The sequence below is a fragment of the Blennius ocellaris genome (assembly GCF_963422515.1).
Source record: "Blennius ocellaris genome assembly, chromosome: 16".
Classification (NCBI taxonomy): Eukaryota; Metazoa; Chordata; class Actinopteri; order Blenniiformes; family Blenniidae; genus Blennius; species Blennius ocellaris.
In genome coordinates this window covers 11,781,350-11,798,504 of record NC_137665.1, presented here as the reverse complement: position 1 = coordinate 11,798,504, position 17,155 = coordinate 11,781,350, and the positions used below count along the sequence as shown (strand labels likewise).

At 45.3% G+C, this 17,155-nt stretch overlaps 1 protein-coding gene across 1 annotated transcript in view; it reads left to right on the top strand.

The window, feature by feature from the left end:
* adgrl1a (adhesion G protein-coupled receptor L1a) overlaps positions 1-17,155 on the top strand; it is a gene marked incomplete at both ends in the record, with an annotated part of 49,857 nt that overhangs the window by 11,677 nt on the left and 21,025 nt on the right. The window contains 3 exons of the mRNA XM_080511292.1: positions 709-922; positions 3,027-3,136; positions 9,569-9,583. Of these exons, the coding sequence (XP_080367418.1) occupies positions 709-922; positions 3,027-3,136; positions 9,569-9,583 (339 nt within the window). The remainder of the gene's footprint in view (positions 1-708; positions 923-3,026; positions 3,137-9,568; positions 9,584-17,155) is intronic.

Here is a 17,155-nt window from a genome sequence, read left to right as displayed (position 1 = left end):
GCCCTCTTTCATGCCTCTCAGCCTGGCTCAGCGATTAACCCAGAGTACCTCGCTGTCCCTGCTGAACCTTCTTCACACAGAGCCGCCGCAGTGCATTGACATGCCTCTCAGACAGTTGATTACCAGCAGTGGGTGTGCAAATGGTGTACACACCAGAGGTGAAAGTGTGCGCAGGCGCTAATTCTGTTTTTTGTGGTTCTCCCATTACTTCCTCTCTTGCTCAGACTAAATGCAAAGGTTCCGCTCTCGTGCCTTGTTGAGGTGAAATAGACTGAAAGAGAAAGGACGCACAGTTCCTCTCTGGTGGGGAGATGAGGATGATAAGTTGCTGCCTGGTTGTGTGTAGGAGTTTGTTAACATTTGAATCTTTCACAGTTTGTTTCGCAACTAGTGCAGTATTTCATTGGAAAAGCTGGTATGGCTGCAAAAATGCCAATGTGGAATCTCTAAGGTTCCAATTTGGAGACTGGGTGGTCAGACTTTGTGTCCACAGTACTGCAATGCAACTACTCAGTGAAGATGAGTCAATGTTTGCTTAGCTGTGTTTTTCACGAGGACAACGGAGGCCATTTTCATTCCACCTGCTCTTGTCAAACACTTTGCATAATATTTACAATGAGGTTAAGTAATACAGAGCCTCCTAAAAGTATTAAGTGTACATTGGATTATCAATAACTCGGCTTCTCCTTTTTTTTTTTTCCTCCACAGCTCTCAGCCGGTCGATGATGCCCTTTGGCTTGATGCGTCGAGAGCTGGCATGCGAAGGCTACCCAATTGAGCTGCGCTGCCCAGGAAGTGACGTCATCATGATTGAGACGGCAAACTACGGTCGTACTGATGACAAGATCTGTGATGCAGACCCCTTTCAGATGGAGAATGTGCAGTGCTACCTGCCCGATGCCTTCAAGATAATGTCACAGAGGTAAGAGTCGATCTGTTTAGATCTTGCGTACGTGTGTATGTGCAGAGTCAGAGCCTGTTATTGGCACAGGAAACAAGATACTGTTTCACAACACAGGTCCTCCTGCCTTTTCTGCTCTGGAGATTTTTTAAGGTATCTGTGAGGAGCTTCTTTGATTTTTGAAGCACAGAATACATATTTTTACAATTCTATGTTGTATTTATCAGATTCTGAACGAATCTGAACCAACAAGTCAAAAGTTATCAACTTGACTACATGTCATATCATAGAATATTTAAGATTCATGAAAAGTGTCGCATTAATAGTTCTTAGGGGTGAAACACAGACTGAAGAATAATTATTAATAGTTATAGTGTTGATGAAGTAAATCTAGCTTCAAAGAAAATAAATGAGCTCTTGCACAGACAATATATTAGAGTGGAACATTTTTCAGGTGGTAATTCTCTCTATAGTTCTGTTTGATAATATATTAAAATACGTCTTTGGCATGAGCAAAAGTTTGGCTTATTTTCTAGGTTGTTACTAAAGCTGTTGAAATTAGCATTAACTAGTCCCAGGAAAATAGCTTCCTTGTGTAATCACAATTCATTTTCACAAGGTATTACATTTTTGAGACTATGGGGTGAAAATGAAGAATCAATGTGCGAACACTGAATTAGCAAAAGAGACTTAGATGTGGAGTCATGGTTAGCACTCTAGCCATAGAGATCTAGGTTCAGGTACCTTTTTGTGTGGAATGTGCATGTGTGTGTATGTGTTCTATGGGGACTATGGTTTTATCCCACTATCCAAAAACATATTTTTGACAATGATAGGTCGGTTTAGATTGTCTGCAGGTGTGAAGATTAGTATGTGGATGCCTCTCTCTGTGTGGCTGCCCTGTGATGGACTGGTGACCTGTCCAGGGTGAACCCTGACTTCATCCATACTCAGCTGGGATTGGCTCCAGCCCAAGAAAATGGATGGGTTTTTTTTTTGTTTCAGTGAATGGTATTATACGTTTCACATAAAGGGGACTTGATATGCAAGTTGTACAGGGGGTTCCCAAATTTCCACATAGCCAACAGCAGTTTTCTTGTGTGAATTTATAAACCACACATTTTTTTTTTGTACACAGTTTCACTGAGATGCACATGGGTGAGCACACATGTAGGGCTGTGTGTATGGGTGCTTGGTAACGTGTAACTGGTTTTATGAGAGCGTATATGTTGAGGATCGCCGCCGAGGCATTTGTGAGGCTTCCTTCAGCTGCTCTCTGTTTGTGCTCAGCATCTGCTTCCTCTGAGCTCAGATCAATGGAAGCCCTCTCTCAGCTATCCATCACGCATGTAATGGAGGCACTGGGTGCTCGCTGGGGGAGAGAACAGGGGAGGGAGGGAGAGAGGGGTGGAAGAGAGAACCGAGGAGGTGAAGTAAGGAGAAAGACTTCTGGAAATGATGGGGTGATAGAGTGAGTGCAGCAGAGATTTGAGATATAAGGGAAGAAAAAGACTGCACTGAGAAGAAATGCTCAAAGCTGGATCGAGAAGGATTATGGGTTGAGAATGACTGAGTGTATGTATGCGCGTTCATCCTTCCGTGCATGTGTTTCCTTGGGCGTGCAAACGTGAGAAGGCATGCAGCGATGTGGTTTAGATGTAGGTATTATGTGCATATGAATGTTTTCCCGGTGCTGCGCCCACTATCCCACCCCCACCCCTCCTCGCGTCCTTCCCTGTTGTTTCACCTCTAATTGCTCCCACTCACAATCCCCCAGGAGAGGATGCTCTTACGTCACTCGCCCTCACGCTGCCTCTTTCCTCCCTCCTTGAGTCTCTCTATCCGTCATACCACACCCTTTTCCCCCATTCACCCTCCCCCTCGGTTTGCCACCTCCCTTCGGGTGCAGCTGTCACATGATCTAGTCTAGTGTGAAATTACTCCCTTTCCTACTGTTCCCTCGGTCTTTCGGAGCCTGAAGATGTTTTCTTTTTTTTCTTTTTCTTTTTTTTTTGGAAGGACTTTTCTTAGCATTTCTTACAATGTCACTCATCTTTTGTTCCCACTTACTTCCTCCCTTCTCTCTATTTTCTCCATTCCTGCCCCTATCTATCTCATCTCGCAGGTGTAACAATCGCACTCAGTGTGTGGTGGTAGCTGGGTCGGACGTGTTCCCGGACCCCTGCCCAGGGACCTACAAGTACTTGGAGATCCAATATGAATGTGTCCCCTACAGTGAGTACTGAGTGCCACGCCACCCCCTCGCACCTCCCCACCTCACGCCATTCACCTTTGCCCTCCTTTTCCCTTCCTCAACCCCCATCTGGATCTCCTGCCCCCTTTTCAACCCACCAGAACGCTAGAATAAGACATTTTTACATTCACATGTACACACTTGCTCTCCTCGGGTTTTCTTGACACGGCCAAAACAAACCAAGACAGTCATCCTCACCTGCTCTCTCTGCCTCTCTCTTCCTTCTTCCTCATACACTGCACAGCCACACACATGCACACAGTCACAGAGCACTAAACCTTTTTTTCTTCATTGACAGAGTGACGCACCAGTGGCTGAAAGGGATTTTCACATGGGGGAAGGTGCTCCACAAACACAAGCCCTGATAAGCACTTCACGCATCCGCACTGCAAACATGGGGTCAGCCTTTATTGGCAATCACAGCAGTGTAACACACACCGCCTCAAACTCACGCCCTGATTAGCTCAGCGGCACGCTGCTGACTTTATCTGGTGCCAAACACCTTTGCCGTCCCTCTGATTTCCAATAAAAATGAAAATTGGGCCCAGTAAGATGCTGAGGCAGGGGGTGGCGTGCGTGTGCATGTGTGCGTGTGTGTGTGTGTGTGTGTGTGTGTGTGTGTGTGTGTGTGTGTGTGTGTGTGTGTGTGTGTGTGTGTGTGTGTGTGTGTGTGTGTGTGTGTGTGTGTGTGTGTGTGTGTGTGTGTTGCGTTGCCTCTCACAATAGGACTGTTACCAACAATCAGCAAAGGGTCTATTTTAGGCCACATGACCTGGAGCGCCTCATATTTTAATGTCCCCATGGAAACGACTGACTTCCTCCTGCATTGTTCAAAACTCTGTGGCAGGTGTGACACACACTCATGCCAACACATAAACAAAAGCCAACACACCTCCTTGCTCTTTCTTTCTCTCACTTGCACTGAGTCTTGGTTTCAAAGCGAGTGTGCACGCACAGACGAGCACTCACACAGCCAAAGGAGCAGACACAGCAAGGATTAGATGGTGTTGTGTTGATCCTCGCTCATGTGAAAATCTCCGCTCAGTCTCCCCTCCTCCCTCTCATGTATTATTACCCTCAGCATTGATCCCTCCACTGTGCAGGAACCAGTGGCTGGAGGGGAGGAGCCGTGGCGCTCCTCTCCACTCTGCTGAAGCAGGAATGGGGTTCAGGAAAAGATGGAGTGATGATTGTGGGTGTTGGGGTCTCGGTGCATGGGGGGGGGAACAAATATGGGTCCTTCGGGGGAAATGGGAGCACTTTAATTTATCGAGCAGGGTGTGGGATGATTGTCTCTACTTTTCCCTCAGGTGCCGAATCTGAGGCGAGCCACAGGACTGAGACCAAGCCAAACCTCTAACTTTCTTCTTTTCCTCCTACCTGTCCTTCCTCCTCATTTTTATCTCTGAAGTCTTTCACTCTAGTTCACCATCACCTCTTTTCAACTCTATTATTTCTCCCTTATTTTCTCTCTCAATTTGAATCTGCATTCTTTATCTTGCTAGTCTCATTCTTCCTTTATTTCCTTCTTCTAATCTATCCATCCGTCCTCCAATGTATCTTATCATTGCATTCTCTTCTGACTTCTTATGCTGTCTCTGTTGTGTTTTTTTTCCAGGTGTGACAAATATTCATCCAAGGATCGAGGGACTTACACGCACCTCTTTCAGTTTCCTTACCTCCCTCTGCTCAGTGTGTCTGTGACCTCGGTTTATTTCGGAAGACACTGTAATTGAGTCAGTTTGAAGCCCGGGTCACAGATAAGAAGTTGAGGATTTTGTGTTAGGGAGTATTGCCTGATGTGAATCTTCTCTTCTCACCTTTTCAAGGGGCAACAAGTGTTCTTCTGGAGTGTCCTCCATCCTCCACTCCCCAGGCTTCCAGGCGGTATTAGCAGTGGTCAAAATAGAGCCTCTGCAAGTAGTGTGACTTTGCTTGTTAGTCCTCTGATTGTCCTGTACTGTTGTTTGGTGTGCCGCATGGAATTGCCCGCTGAGGGTCAACGTAGCATTGTTTAGCTATACCCGTTTTCTTCCTCTCATATATTCTGGCCATGTCTTTTTCCCTCTTACTGCATAAGGAAACTTGTTCGCTCTTTGCAAGGCAATCAAAGAGATGATTAAATAGCTGCTGACTTGCAGTTTTCTTCCCCGTGTTTATTAAAAAAAAAAAAGAAAAAAACTTTGTTGATTGGGTCTGAAGTGTAGCACAGCTTAGAAAATTGGAAGCTGATCCCTCTATGATGAAAAGTGTCGCCTGTCTGAGGTGACAAAGAAGAGTCAATTACCCCTGTCCTCTGCCACTCTCCTCCGTGGAAGAAATGCAAGCATTCTTCTTCACACCGCCACAACAAAAAAAGGAGACAAGCATAAAAATATGGATATCCACACAGATGACTCTGCGGGCCGTTCGGCGCTTTGCTGCTCATCTGACAAACTAAATACGACCTGACACATTGAGACTCAGAGCTGGAACTGTTCATCCAAAAACCGAGTCACCGTCGCACCACACGCCACTCAACTCGGCCACTTTTAATTACCAGGAGAGGGGGTGCATCGCTCTCTTCAGTTCTGCCTCAGCAGAGATTTGTCAAGATTAATTGAATTTGCTGCTGCTAATCGCTCTGGTAATGCCCCATCATTCACGTCTGGCTGGGACTGCCGGGTACTCGGGTATCATCCAGGGCTGACGCATGTTTTTCGTTGGCTGCCGTGACAAAAAGGGTGAACAATTGGGAGATGATATGCAATGGTTGTGTGTCATAGCACCTTAGATGGTGTGCAGCCGTGTTGATGGCTGAGTGTGATGTTTGCATCTGACAGGGTCCTCTATGCCAGTACCGCCTGAGTCACACAGGCGCCATGTTGCCAGTCACCTGAAACGGCAAGGTGACAGCCGGAGCCGAGCCGACACGCACACACCTCAGCTGCCTGAGCTCCGACAAGGGTCCGGAACGCGTGTGTGCGCACGAGTGTGTGCGAACGCTTTGGCAAAATACAACATCAGCCAACAAGTCAAATCATATCTCATCGAGTCCCAAAAAGCCCCTGCGAGGCCTCGCTGCCACATAGCATTGTTTTTGCCATCCGGAGCAGAGCAAGACAAAATGGCTCAACTGAACTCTCATTTCACACTGTCACAGCCTGCTGTAGCCTGCTGGATTCCATTAAGACATCACAGACTCACGGACACAGCTGCAGCATGTGTTTACTGCAGTGAAAAACCCTACACTGCAGTCTTAACACAGATGTACACTGAGTCAAAGTAAATCTACCCCACAAGAGAACCTTGCCCCCCCCCCCCCCCCCCCCCCCCCCCCCCCCCCCGCCTCCTTCTTCAGGACATGGCGCTACATCATTATTGATTCCTAATGCTCTCCACCGGGACCATCCATGCTAGCCATGCCAGAGCCATTACCCCTGGTGTTGTGCCTCTGCTATTTCATCAGCTGTGATTTATCTTGTTAATATGCACAGTGCAGGTATCTGCACTGGCCTTTACAGTAGATAGTCTGCAGAGCTTCTTAGCCTAAGCCCATATCCTGCCCTTTCCCATTCATAGTTTGCTACTCAGCCCCTGTTTCACTTTATAAAATTGATTCTTCCCCATAAATATATTCAGCACTGCCTGTTCATTACGAGACATTGCTTTTTGGACACAAAGCTGCTGGAAATGATAGTTGACTTGTCAGTAAGAATTTGTCAGTAGAAAGAATAATGGCATTGTAATATGACAAGTTTTCAGGGGAGGAGAGGAAACACTTTGATGTGGCTGAAAATGAAATTCTATTAATATGTATAAGGACACCATTAGACGTGGTTCTCATAAATGTTTGGTGAATAAGAAACAGGAGGAATTGCTCTGGCCAACAAATGGGTCGACTCTTTACTGTGAAAACTTAAAGTGTTAGAGGAAGACAATAGACAGGGGAGAGGATGGAAGAGGCAGGAGAGGGTGCACTAACTCCCAGAACTGTACAAGAGAATGAGGAAACTGTTGTCCCGCAATGCTCAAACAATATGTGTGTGCCGAGATGTACTCATTAGTGTGGGAGTAATTGATAGGGTTGTAGAGAGCACTGAGCAGAGTGATTAAGAGGAGAGAGGCCAGGAGCTTATTTCTCAAAAGAGCCCTGAAAGCGAAATGTTGAATGAATCAGACAAACAACCAAGGTGGCCTTAAACTAACCTCCAGCTCACTGTGAGGGCAGTTTGATGACTTTCTGTCCCCTTTCTCTGTTCGTGCTTTAGGAATGTGTGATCAGTGTGTGTGCATGTGTGTGTGCGCGTGCGTGCTTGTGCTCTGTGTCTATTTTTCAGGGCAACCAAAAAAGAAGAAATGGCGATAACCAAAGTCTTCCATCTCTTTTGTTTTTATGTCTTCTCTACAGGTCTGGTGAAACTTTCTGTCCCTTTCTGACTTTCTTTCCACACACCACTGCAATGCATCACATATCATCTGCTCCCGCTTAGACGAACACACTCAGCAGGCAATTTAGCTCACAGTGTTTTAAGGACTGTGACCTCACAGTCCAAAATCGCACAGTGTGGACCACTCACACTATGGCCAGTAGCTTTCTTCAATATATGGACAAATAGTATATGTTTGAGCTCAGCTCAATTCTGATGTTTCCTTTCCACCCCCCTGCAGCTGTTTGAGTACAGATGAAAGCCATGGATGCTTCATGGCCAGCCTCTCCTTTCCCTAACTGCGGAGTTAATGATTGCACTCACAGTTGGTGGCAGGATGTGAGATCTTTTTTTTTTTTTTTTTTTGCCACTGCCCGGGCATCACAGGACTCCCACTCCTCGGCATATTTACCGCTCCAAACTGAAAATGGCTCCCATCCTGCAGGTCTTCTTGGAGGTTGTTTGTCCACTTTGATCATGGCAGAAGATGATAAATGATCAGCATGGCTGCTGATACGGTTGCTGCCAAGGTGCAATGCCACCCCCCCTCCAACAAACACAACTGAGCCCAGTGCTGCTCACGGTCCAGGTTTTTTTTTTTTCTGTCTCTCTCTCTCTCTCTCTCTCTCTCTGTCTCTTTTTTTTTTCTTCTTTCTTCGCATAACGCTGTGAGGTGTTGTGACAATTTCGCCGGGCTCCCCCGGAGACATTCAACTTCTCGCGACACATACATGACAATCACGCTCGCAGCAGGGATCCGCCAGCCATGTGCCTTTTGACACATTGCTTCCCGAGAGACATGCAGATCCACTCACACACCACTTGGGCCTCAGCAAACGCAGAGGAAAGGAGAGTGCCGGCTCACTGACGTGGAGGGCGGAGCTGAGACTCACGCTTGCCCCTCCTCTCGTCTCCAGCTGCTCGCTGAGCTCCCCAGATGCTGTGACACAAGCGCACGCGTCAAACAGCGTCGTGGATGTCGAAGAATCTATGCTCTACCTGCTTGTGCGAGCCGAGGCCTTAGTGTGACTCAACACACCAACCTATTGATTTGTGTGTGATGAGCTCGCTCCAGACGATTCTCTCATCTCTCTTTTGTCTCCAGCCTCTATTTTTTTCTTCCCTCCCCCCCTCTGAATGTGGTTTCTCACTGTGTTTTTGAGGCGTTCCACTCTGTCAAGCCCACCCTTTTCGCTGTTGTTTGTTCTCTTGTTCTTTGATGAGCCGGTCTCGGCCAGGCAAGCCAGCAGCTCCCCATTGATTGGATGGTCGATGGGTGTGAGTGTTTTGCCGGCTTCTATAGCAGGCATCCTGACTCTGTAAATTGAACAAAGCCAAAAGCACCGCTTTCTTTAGTTCAAGGGACCGCTATAATGTCAACACTGGGGATGCTTGGCGAGAGAGCGTAAGAGGGACAGACTCAGTGATCTCTCTGAAGACATGTGTTCACATTTAGAAACATAGTCATCAACACCCTTTCATCCACCATGCCTCGTTCCACTCTTTGTTTACTTCCACAGCTTTGACGAAAGACCTGCAAGATGTTCTCCATGGTTTCTCTCTCCACCAGGTTCTCGGAGCTGCACTTACTGTCAGGAGATAAAGTGGGAGGGCTGTGGCAATAAGATGGGGGGTGAGGTGGGGTCGAGAGTGTGTGGTTGGGGGTGGATTGTGTTGTTGGGGGATTTATTGATAACTGAAATGAAATGGAAATGGTTTTAAACTCAGGTCAGGCCATTTTCCTCTTCTCATTTTCCATTTAAGCCATCCTTTCTCTGAGTAGTCAACCATAACCCAGACAGATAACTTGCTTTAAAAAAAGAGAGAGAGAGAGAGAGACAGAGAGAGAAAGGACAGCATTTTATTTAATCGCAATTTTCTCTTTTTTCCTGCACCTGTTTTTCTTTCATTCTCTTTACTTTCCCTCTTTCTCCCTCCTTCTTACTGTCTTTCTCTGTTTTCTTTCTATCTCCTTCTTTCTCCTTTTTTCCGATGCTTGAATAGAAGTGGATCAAAAAGGTAAAGACCACAATAAACATAACAACCACAGCTCGCCCCTTCCTCCCTCCTCCTCCTCCTCCCTTGTCTCCCTTCCTCCCCCCATATTCCCCCCTAACCCAGCACCTTGTGTAGTGGTCATGTTTGATGTTGATATCCCTCCTTTTTCTTTCTCAATCTCTAATCGCCTCCTCTTGCGTTCTCTTTCTATCTCTCTTTGATTTGTAACCAAAACTCTAAAATCTTTCTAGATTTCCTCCTTGTTTCAGATGACATCAGCCTGACCTGCACGCATATACACACATACATGCAATCACACACTTCCACAGACGCACAACAAAAACATAATGAAAGGTCAGTCCAGTATCTATGAGAGATAAACAAGAATATTACTTCATTTCTTTCCTGTACAAAGTAGCCCGTCTCAGGCTAAATGTACAGACAAAATACATTCATTCATTTCATGGGTGGCATAGGTCTTTTTTTTTTTAATCATCCCTTTCAAAAACCATTTTCATCATCTCACTACCATACATACTTGACAGTCAACATTTGTCATTACTGAGATCTCATATTCCCATTTCATAAGTAGTGGCTCCTCATTTACCAGCTGCAATGTATCTGTTCCTACAGATCTGAAAACAAAAAAGAAACGTTCTCCTTCTCTTTACATTTTTCAACTGCAACACTTCTCCATACTGTCTTTCTTCCCTTCTTTTTTAGTTTCTCGGGACCGATTCAAAGTTTGATGTGGCTGTAATATCAAAGCAAAAACACTGTGCTAAGATAACACAGCAACTTGTAAAGTTTCTATCAGTTCATTGTTGCAGTATCTCATTTCCAGGTTCTTCAGTGTCCGTCTGTCATTCTCTCTCTCTCCATTTTTTAAATCTATTCATGCCGTTTAACCCTTTTTTTCTCTCACTATCCTTTTCTCTCACCTTTTTTCTCCATTGAGTTAGTCATCCTTCTTTTCTCCTTTTCTTGTGCTCTTTCTCTTGCCTTTTCTGATTGGTTTATCTCTCAGATCACATCTGGCCATCACAAGCAGCAGCAGGCTCCTTTGAGCACCTCTTACACTTTTCTTCTTCCTCCTATTTTTTTTTTACCCTCTCAACCTCTTAATACACTGCGACGTCTCTATTTGCTTTGTTGCCCATGCAAAGTAAGCTTGCCCTTCCTCACTGCCCCATACCTGTTTACATTAGTCCATCCCTTCTAGTTCCTGGTGCGTTTGAGGAGAGGGGAAGGAATCGGGGAGAGAGGTGTATACCCTGCAGCGCATTTTTCAGCTGCTCGTAATGGCTTCTCTGATGCAGTCAGGCCTTGCCACAAGCACTTCTAAAGAGCCCCAATCAACATGGCCGGGCACCTCAATCACAAGCTTTTTAAAGAGCAAAGATAGACCTGACCCATATCCAAGGTCAGGACAAGAATAGTGGCCATTTTCAGCTTTCCAATGAGCCTTAACTCCCCCGCTCAAATCCCCACCCTCCTCAACTTCCTCTGAACTCCCAACTAACATCTGTGTCAGTATCGGCCATTTTCCTGCCTGGCACCATGGCTGGATCCATATGTTGAAGGTATTAGCGCCTATTGAGGTTGCCATTAACTGGTTTATGAACCCCTTTGTCTGTCACTGTGTCCTTGGCTTTTCATTAACATGGATCATTGTCTCACATTTTTCTCCCACCGCAAGCAGCCATTCTAGCCCACTCTCTATGCTTGTGGTGGTATACAGAGCAAAAGAAAAAAAATCCCTTCCCTCCCCTTCAAACAGCAGCTTATATTTATTTACGACTCTTCCTCTCACTAACACTAAAATGAATGTCCCCGGCGTCTGTCTGCACTCCTGCCCACGTCCACCATAATCCATTTCTTCACTGCTGTTGAACACACCCCTTGTGTTTATTCTCCTCACGTTTGTCAAATTAATTATTTCTTTGCTGATTGATGAGCTGATTGACAGATTGGGTTCGAGATTACGTACATTGTATCTTGATGATGTCACTGATCACCTGAAGTCCAACACCATCAACCCACATACTGTTATTTTAAGTCTCTCTTAAGACTATGCTGGTGTCAGCCAACTCTCCCGTCACATCTTTGTCTTATTCCTGTTTCTCACCAATTCTGCTAACACTCTGGCAAGGCACAATACATACTGCATCACAGCGTTTCCTCCATCGCAGCTGACAGGACCACAAAAAAGTGTTTTTTTTTTTCTTTCAAAGGTTGTTGCTTCTGAAGGGCAAGATGCAACAAATGGAGTCTGTTAGACCAGAGAGTCGTAACAATACTGCCATAGAGGGTGGGATCTGTGAGCATATTAGGACAGAAGCATCACTCGCACAAAATGCTCTACATGTGATGTAGCAAAGTTAGACTAGATGATTGAGAAACCACTGCATTGGATGACAGTAAAATACAAAGAATGGCTGTGAATGGTAGGAAAAGAGGAAAAGTGGTTGCTATAGAGACTATGAGTCAGGCAGCATCCCCTCATTACGAATGACCCACCACGCACAAGCATGGTCATGTGACTGAGGCAGTGCAGACACCCTTTTTAGTGACACAGGGAGCTTCGGAGGAGGGTGAGGACTGGCTACACGTAGAAGTCATTGCATTGTTAAAGCCAGAAGAACAGTGATGTGAGTGGGTAAAGCAGCTGGTCATGAATATAAAGCACAACGGCTGGTTTCAGGACAATAATGGAGTCTGTGGGAGAACTGAAGTCAGAGCAAGAGAGGGGTGGGGGAGTGGGGCTTTCAGGGCGGTGGCAGGCTAATATTACAGCGATCCAGGCTTGTTGCCCAACCTCTCAAGCCTCAGTCAGCTAGGCAAGGGTATGCCCCACTCTCGTCTTCTATATCTGCTGCCTGTAGACCTGCAACTATGTCTCAGTCAACTTTCCTGTCACTCAGTGTCAGCTCCACATGAGACAGATAAGACTTTTCTCTCAAAGGATGCTATCTATCACCGTTTCCCGCTTTTAGTCTCAGTGAAGAGTGTTCTATGGGGTGAATGTTTGGATTGATAAAGGTGCCAGTTGGACACCTGCCGCTTTCACTGTCTGGACAGTGTGTACCGACATGCATTGACTGAGTGTGTGTGTGTGTGTGTGTGTGTGTGTGTGTGTGTGTGTGTGTGTGTGTGTGTGTGTGTGTGTGTGTGTGTGTGTGTGTGTGTGTGTGTGTGTGTGTGTGTGTGTGTGTGTGCGTGTGTGCGTGTGTGCGTGTGTGTGTTATGTTTATGTACAGCTGTTTGTGCTATATTGTGTTTTTACTCCCATGACCAGATCAGGTTGTAGTCTTAAAGGAAGTGGGAGCACATTGGGACCCCCTCCCTTTACCTTCATTGTTCCTCCCTTCTTCTCTCTGTCACTATTTGTCACTCCTCAGCAAATTAACTCACTCCTAATTCTCATTTCACAGGAAATAACCTATTTACTCTCTCACTCTACTCCTCTCCTTAGTCCTGTTTGCACACAGAGAACACGCTCACGCACCTCCACATGCTTCCGTCCCGTTTTTCTGCATGTCTTTTTCTTTGAACTGCACACACACACACACACACACACACACACACACACACACACACACACACACACACACACACACACACACACACACACACACACACACACACACACACACACACACACACACACACACACACACAAATAGGCTAATGAATGCAACAACTTACCACCAGGAGACTCACTACACACTTATACACAAGCACTAAACCTTAAAGTCCATTTAACTGTCCAGCATGGATTGCAGAGTACCACACCATGCTCCATTCTGCCCCCTGCTGCCTGTTCAAAGCACCTGCCAGTAACAGGTGTGGGATTCAATTAGAGCAGCATGCTCTCAGCAGTCAGTCCTGTGAGCCCGCCATGGCTGTGGACTGCGGACTGGGCAAAGACTTGGGCCAGCAGTTCATTCAGATCCTCCTATGTAAAAAACAAACAAAAAAAAAATGAAAAGGGAGGGAGGAAAAAAGAAACACTGCAAGGCACCACTTAAGGAACAGCTGCCAACCATTGGCAGGGGGTGTTTAGATCATCAAAGTCAAACATTAACCATCACCATGATGCTGTCACATCAAACATGAAAACAGCACGGACTGCAGAAGACAACCAAAATGAAAAGTCTAAATTTAGCCCGAAGCTGTCAGCGTTCACTTTTAATTGCGTTACCAGTCGATCACAAATGGGTGCTAGACACTAATGGGAGATATTTACTGTCAGTTTCAGAAACTTCTGGAGCTCTAATCACTTTTACCCCTACCCCATATTGACAAGTAACAGCTGACCTGTGCCTGGCAAATGGATTACGGAGATAAATAGTCAATTATTACAGCAGTATTTCCCAGTATGCTTGGCAGTAATTGGCATGCTAGAGTATGATAGCTACAGCCTGGGTTTTAATCCCTGATAAGGTAAGTTTCATTAGCCATCTGGCTAGTTTTGAGGCAAAAAAAAGAGTCTTGTCTGTGCTGCTTGGTGTCTTCAGTAGGGTGATCATGACTCCAAAATATCTGCCTGTGCCCAAACAGAAATGAATCTACTAATCTATCTATCTCTCATAATCCCAGATGGCTCCACTACAGCTAACCTGCTCTCGCCAGACTTGGATAATGCCTAATCTCAAGACTTATGCCTAATGCTTAATACCTAATGCCTAATACCTCATTCATACTACGGTAGTAATATCCTTCTGTACTATAGTTTCTACTGCGACAGATCGCTGGTTTGGCTTCCTGCTACTTCAGCCAACCTTCACAGTTAGGAGACAAGCGGAGACCGAGCAAAAAAGCTGGTAAACAGGAAATCAGCCTGGAAAGCTGAAGAGGGCAGGTCAAAATTAATGAAGCCACTGTTTCTGGTTGTGTCTGTGTGTGTGTGTGTGCGCCCTAATCTATGTGTACAGCTCAGAGGCCGTTGATGATGCCCTTTGACACCAGGCTGATCAGACCACCAGTTCATTAGAATAAACCGACACGCACAGATTGCATTGGTGAGAAATGTGGAGGAGGAAGGCAGGGGATGACAAGTTTGTGTCTCAAATGGGCTGCAGTGTTATTGGGATGATGAGCCCAATAGGATACAGGCTTTTGCCAATTTAGAACATGGCTGGAAGCTTAGGTGCAGAAATGAACAAAATCACCTCGTATTTTTGGTAGGACACTGTGGTCAGCACAATTTATTGAATTGAAACTGCACTGCAGATAAGAACGACCATTTTAGAGTCCTGAAATGTCTTTTTCTGTTCTGACTGGAATATTATGTCCAGTCATGGCTCATCATTATATTTTCAATGAAAGGCTCCAATAGCAAAATCTTATTTTTGGTTGTATAGAGATTCTATGTGAAAAGGGCACATTATAATATGTAGAGCACATTAAGGTATATTACTCACACATTCCATCTAAACTATGGTAATATATAACATTGAAACTTAAAATATTGTCCAGTAAAGGCTAAAATAACAAATATGAATCATGCAAAACTGAAAGTTTGTTTGCGATGCGAATTCTTTGATACCTTTCAGCCACTCTTAAATACCACTCATATTTTTCCAAATATTGATATATTAAAAAAAGCCAAAACAGGTATTTACTTTTATTTACTACAATCTCATTGCATTGCAAACATTTGTGAAAACCTTCAAATGCTAAGTGGATAAGTGACCATGAGTGCCATTGATTTATATAGATCTGCAGTGTGTTCTGCAGTTTGGTTCCTACATAGTTTCACTGTATCATGGCAACAGAGATGGATTGAGGTGTATGCATATAATTCTTACTTTTCTAGTAGGTCATCCTTCTATGACAGCAGAGAAAAGGCGTGCATGCCTACTTGTTGTCCTTTATTGTATTTTAGGCAGAATGCTTCTGGCTTTGTTTATGGGTCACCGAAATTCAGTCTTTGTCCATGTTGTTTATTTCTTTATTTACTGTACCATTGTAATTTTAAGCACGTGTCCTACTTGTATTGGTGTTTTCTTCCTTTTTGCTTTCTGCTGCTGCACTAGCTTATTAGCCTTTGCAGCCCTTGTTTGAAATATTTTGGAGCACAGTGCCATTTTTAACAATTTCTCTGAACAATATTTGCATATCTGAGTCATGCACACTCATATTTACAAAGCAAAAACCTCAGGCATCAGTACTTTTGAGCAAACATTTTTGGTTTGACAATAGAGCATGACAAGCTTCCTCCTTGTGAAGAGTCTGCATTCAGTGTTTGTTTATGCCTGAGTTTGATTAGATTCCTGTCTGGCTGCCAATCTCAATCCCGGTTGGACCCCTCAGACAGAACAGGCTAATTCCTAAGTGGCCCAGCACCACAGATCATCAGCCGCTATCAACAACAGCATGACACAAAGCAGAAAGAGAAAGCTGGATTTCTTGGAGCCTGAACTAACTCTTCTGTCTCTCTGTTGCGATTCTCCTCCTGCACCGGAATCCATGCAATATTCAAGACAGTTTGAGCTCAGACTGATCCATCACTCTAACAGTCACTCTGACAGTGTATGGATGTGTGTGGGTGTGTGTATGCATGTTGTGTGCCGTCCACGCATGAGCAGAAACAGTCTGTGTCTGTTCGTGGCTCTTTGAGTGCTGTGCACGTGTCATCTGTGTCCAAATGTCCCCGCAGTGTCCAATTAGTTCAGAGATGCATTCAATCATGAGGTGACCAGCAGGTGTCTGTCTCTGTTGCAACCCAAGCCAAAGAGACACATAAATAAACTGGCTGAGGAATACATGGGGACTCCTCAGCTGTTTTATTCTGTAGAGCTTCCAACTCCCTTACTCACTTTCTCTCTCTCTCTCTCGCTGCCCCCCCGTGCTGTAACTGGGACCACTGTGATGTCAGAGTGGTGAGGATGCCAGCAGGTTTCCTCATAGATCACCTGACACGCCTGTTGGTCCCAGGGCACTCTGACTGTCAGGCAGGGACACACGGCATCAGCCAGCCAATTTACTCTGGTCCCCAGTGGATGACCTCCACCTGCTTAAACTAGACGTGTGTGTGTGTGTGTGTGTGTGTGTGTGTGTGTGTGTGTGTGTGTGTGTGTGTGTGTGTGTGTGAGTTTGTGTGCGTGCGTGTGCGTGTGTGTACCTGTTTGGTGTCTGAACTGTGCGCTCGAGTTTCCATTTGTTTTTGTGCGTGCAGGCTATGCCTGGCTGGAATAGGGATGGCTGTTTGTGTCTATATTTGTGCTTGTGGTCATGTCAGACAAATGCTGAGGAAGGGGAGGCCTTGCCAACCTCAAATCTTTACCCCAGGATGCGTTTTTCTTTGAGGCATCACTCTTGACTGAGAGCCAAATTTGAGCACTAATAAAACAAGCTCCACAATTACCGTTTTACCACCCAGTGGCAGAGCAAAGAAACAGACGCCTTTGAAATAGAAAATGCAAAAGTAGGCCCAGAAAAATGAGATTAGAGACTACATCTAAGTCATGGTGGCAGCCAGAAATCTCCCATTAATCATATCCAAATGTTGTCCAACCACAACACCAAAGTTCTACAAATGAGCTTTTTTTATGTTCTCTCATTTTACATCAGATAATGTACCTCACC